At 45.7% G+C, this 3,793-nt stretch overlaps 1 protein-coding gene across 4 annotated transcripts; it reads right to left on the bottom strand.

Moving 5' to 3' along the window:
- Positions 1-227: 227 nt before the first annotated feature.
- On the bottom strand, positions 228-3,548 carry LOC131828218 (serine protease 58-like). Of its 4 annotated transcripts, none has more exons than XM_059169007.1 (6): positions 3,417-3,548; positions 3,001-3,122; positions 2,293-2,473; positions 1,624-1,877; positions 853-1,001; positions 228-465 (listed from the first exon to the last, which is right to left on the bottom strand). In XM_059169007.1, exons 2-6 carry the CDS (start codon positions 3,056-3,058, stop codon positions 316-318), a joined length of 792 nt encoding a protein of 263 aa, XP_059024990.1. In that variant the 5' UTR covers positions 3,059-3,122; positions 3,417-3,548; the 3' UTR covers positions 228-315. The 4 variants fall into 4 exon arrangements, with proteins under 4 accessions (XP_059024990.1, XP_059024991.1, XP_059024992.1 ...); XM_059169008.1 differs by having other exon boundaries at positions 3,001-3,115; XM_059169009.1 differs by having other exon boundaries at positions 3,001-3,095.
- Positions 3,549-3,793: the final 245 nt, after the last annotated feature.

Here is a 3,793-nt window from a genome sequence, read left to right as displayed (position 1 = left end):
CTGGAGGGTAGAGGTTGGAGGAGAACTGCTCCATACAAGTCTGAGCAAACCATGGAAGGTGAGTAGAAAGTTGGAGGAGTGGAAGGGAGTGGTGAGAAGTTAGCTTATTTAGGAGGATGTTATCCAGCTCAAATCCTTTGGTGATCATTCAGGCTAGGACTGAGAAAGGAAAAGGGAAGTCAAGAGAACAGAAGGAAGAGACTATTTCTGATAGCCAAAGACTCTATCCCCATCTTTTTATGAGACTTGAGGGAAAGGAAGGGTCAAGATGGTAGACCCAGTTCTGAGGCCACTGGGAGAGGGAAGGGAGAGAGCTTAGTTGCTGTGGATGACTTTGTGGATCCAGTCTGTATAGTGGGAAACCCTGGTGTAGTAGCCAATATCACCTCTCAGAATACATCCTGCTGACCAAGATAGGATCCCATAGAGCTGATTCTGGCACAGGATTGGGGCAGCTGCTAATTCCTGTTAGGAAAAGGACAGATGGGTCAGACAGGAGAGCCAAAACAAAGATGACCTAGTACCTAATGCAAAGTCCCTATCTGAGGGGTCCAGAATAGAGAGATTTAGGTGACAAGGACAGGGAGAAATGTCTGGTGGACATGTTGGGCACGTCCCAGCACTCATTCCAGGCCACATCAGAGTTAGCCATGAAGAAATACACTTTGAGATGTTCTCACCCTGGCATCTAAGTTCATTCATTATTGGACGGACACATCCTATCCTGGGTCCCACCTACCTTTACCTCTTCTTGAATGTAGAGACAGGACATTAGATTGCGTGAGGGAGATAAATGGACCCCAAAACAGTGTCCCAGATCAAACTCAAACGGGGCAGAGGGAAAAGAGTTACCTTACATGTGTGTGTGCTCTCCAGAGATGATCCCGCACAGAACATGTTCTCTGTGATTTTAACAGGAAATTCTCTCACAGGGGACTCTTTGCAGTCATCATTAGGGAACCAAAAGACAGTCTGGTTTAACTGCATATCGGGCTCTGTGTCTATGCACATGAGCATGTGCACATACACATGCACACACAGAGAGAGAGGGAGGGAGAGAGAGAGAGAGAGAGAGAGAGGAGGCTTTGTTTTTCTTTGAACCTTAGCATGTTCATCTCCCTTTCTTCTCCCCTTCCCTCCCTCTTTTCTGTCATTAACCTCTCCATCATTCAATCAAAGAAAAAGCCAAAATGAAAAGGAACCGAAGAAGAAACATAATGAAAGGAGAAAACCGTGGTCTAGTCCCAGCGTTGCAAACTGCATACCTTGGGCTTGTGTGTGCATGCTTTTGTTTGTGAAGGCCTGTCTCTTTGTTTCTAGTGAATAAGCCACACTCAGCTTCACCAGCAGGATCGCCAGCCAGCCCCATCCTCACCCAGACACCTTTTCCCCCTCACCTGGGGGATGAATGAGCCAAGAACACTGGATTCCAGACACCTCCCGCCCTAAACAGTCATGTTACCAGTTTGGGCCTCAGTTTCCAAATGAATCAAACTAGAGGTTAAGATATTATAAGTTCTCAGGCTTCTTCCAATTCTCATGATCTATAATAATAATTATAAGATGATCCTCTTTGAGTGGATACTTAAGAGGCACTAAGGGTCTGTCTTGAAGGTCACTCACTGGAATTCTTCCATTCCCAGCCCCAGCCAGAGACGGTGCACTTTTCCCCTCTTCTGTCATCTGTGGTATTGGGCAGAACCACCAGCTTCACCTGATCATTGAGCTTTTGAGGATGATTCAGCTTGATAAGCATGAGGTCATGCTCAGCAGAATCCCAGCTAAAATCTGGGTGTTGAACAGTAAGCATGGGTCTTAAGTTTCCAATCTTGTTTTGGAAACTCTCTTTTGAATCAGCAATGTTTATCTCAAGAAATCTGGAATAGGCCATGAAGGATTAGATATTATTCTATTGTTCACCTTGTATCCTTTCTCCCCAACTTGCTTTGTGACTTTGCATGAATTCCTTCCACTACAAGACTTCCATTTCCTTGTCTGGCAAATGAGTGATTCTACTGCAGTTCTATAACTCTTTGATCTGCACCACATTGTATATAGACCTTTCTTCCCTACCGATTCATCCCCTAGTCCTCAACTTCCCCAGTTCCTTCTGTCTACATCATCCCAGAACTCTAACTCATAACCACCTAGATCTATTTCCTGCCTCCTCCCAATCCCTTCTCAGGCTTGAAAACCCCTCGGCAAGTTTCTTCAGGGCTGATTCTCAGTACCCCCATCGCCATCTCGGTGACTAAGGGGGCCACCTCTCCGTTTAGACCCCCCATTACTCACGGCAAGAAGCAGTGGGCCGCAGTGAGAACCCACTGTTTGTGGATCAGGGTCCCCAAACAAGGCTCATATTCTGAGTTCAGGAAAACCAAAAAGGTTGGTACAGTTTTGCTATCCATCTGATTGAACTGCTGGGCTAATTTTACTTGTACTGGTGTTGGTTTTACAGTTTTGGTTGTCACTACTGTCAGGAAAGGAAGACAGAATTTTAGAGACAGACAGACATTCCAGAAGATGGAAGTCTGAAACACTTTATGTGGACATGCTTGGAAATAGTCAATGTGTCACCGATGTTTGAGGTGATACTGAACCATTTCTCAGTCCTTTTGTTAATTCTCCCTTAGCCCTTCTCTCCGCATTTGCCTTCTCCTCCTTACTTCTCCTCTCCGTTCTTCCTTCAGCTTGACTATCCTCTCTTTTCCTCAAGCTTCCTTCCTAACTACATAGCAACATCACGTTCTCTTGCTGACACCCACCATCTACTGTGCCAAGTCTTATTATCTCAGTCTGAATCTTCTCTTGCACCCATGGAGCCAGAGGAAAGTCCGTGGCTCTAGATAGCTGAGTGTACAAGGCAACTTCTAATCACAGGATCCTAAATTCTTATCTAACTAATGTTGTCTCCACCCATCTTATCTAGACCCATTTCCTACAGTTTACTCCAATAAAACCTTTTCAAAGTTTTAAGCCAAATTAGGTACCAGCACTCACCAGTCGCTGTCAGAATGTTGAAGACTAGAAAGAGGTGGTTCATGTCTGTGATCTCCATGTCCTCTAGCTGTAAGTAGACCTAGGAAGGGAGTGAACTACCACCAAGTCTGACCTCCTAGAAGCTTTGCAAAGGGAGAAATATCAAGGGGGTGGGAATATCAAGGGAGCAAAATGCTCCGAACCAAGGGAGGATGGCATCAAAGGGGGGAAAGACAGCCAGACCCTATTTCTCTAGAGAGTCTGCCCTCCCATTATAGTCTGGGAGATTTTTCTAAGGTGAAATGCCTGGCCACAGAGGGATATCCTGTGAGTTAAGAACTTTATTACCAAAGAGAAATCTCAACTGGCCAATTGTGTCTGCCTTACTCCACGGTCTCCGGTAATACTTCAGCCCCCGTTCCCTTACATTTACTCACCTGTCCTCACTTCGCGTGGCTGATCTTCATCTACCTGTGTGACATTCACTAGCCCTCAACTTCAAAATAAACTCCCTCCACTCTGCGCTAGAGCCCTCATCTAACCAACTAAGCCTTCCCCCATGTCACATTGACTCTTGCCCAAATGTCACACTGGCTCCACAGCATAGCATTCTCTCGTGTCACAGACCCCACACCATGTCATCCTCCCTCTAATCCCCAGATACAGCTGACCTCTCCCTGAAGCTTTGCAGAGCCACATAAAGACAGACAGGGCTCAGCATGGAGTTCCCTCAGAATAAAGTCAAAGGGATAACAGGTAGAATGTATCAGTTGGCTTTTGCTGGCAAATTTCCTCAAAACTCAGTGGCTAAAAA

This window comes from Mustela lutreola, chromosome 3, assembly GCF_030435805.1.
Source record: "Mustela lutreola isolate mMusLut2 chromosome 3, mMusLut2.pri, whole genome shotgun sequence".
Lineage (NCBI taxonomy): Eukaryota > Metazoa > Chordata > Mammalia > Carnivora > Mustelidae > Mustela > Mustela lutreola.
Note: the sequence above shows the minus strand (reverse complement) of the source record. Positions and strands in the feature narration are given on the sequence as shown.

Coding starts and splice junctions, on each gene's coding strand:
- LOC131828218 (XM_059169007.1), bottom strand. CDS start 3,058: ATGGAGATCACAGACATGAACCACCTCTTTCTAGTCTTCAACATTCTG. Junction 1,002..1,623: donor CTGGGAATGGAAGAATTCCA/GTGAGTGACCTT, acceptor TCATGTGCATAG/ACACAGAGCCCGATATGCAG. Junction 466..852: donor AGAGCACACACACATGTAAG/GTAACTCTTTTC, acceptor TTTTCCTAACAG/GAATTAGCAGCTGCCCCAAT.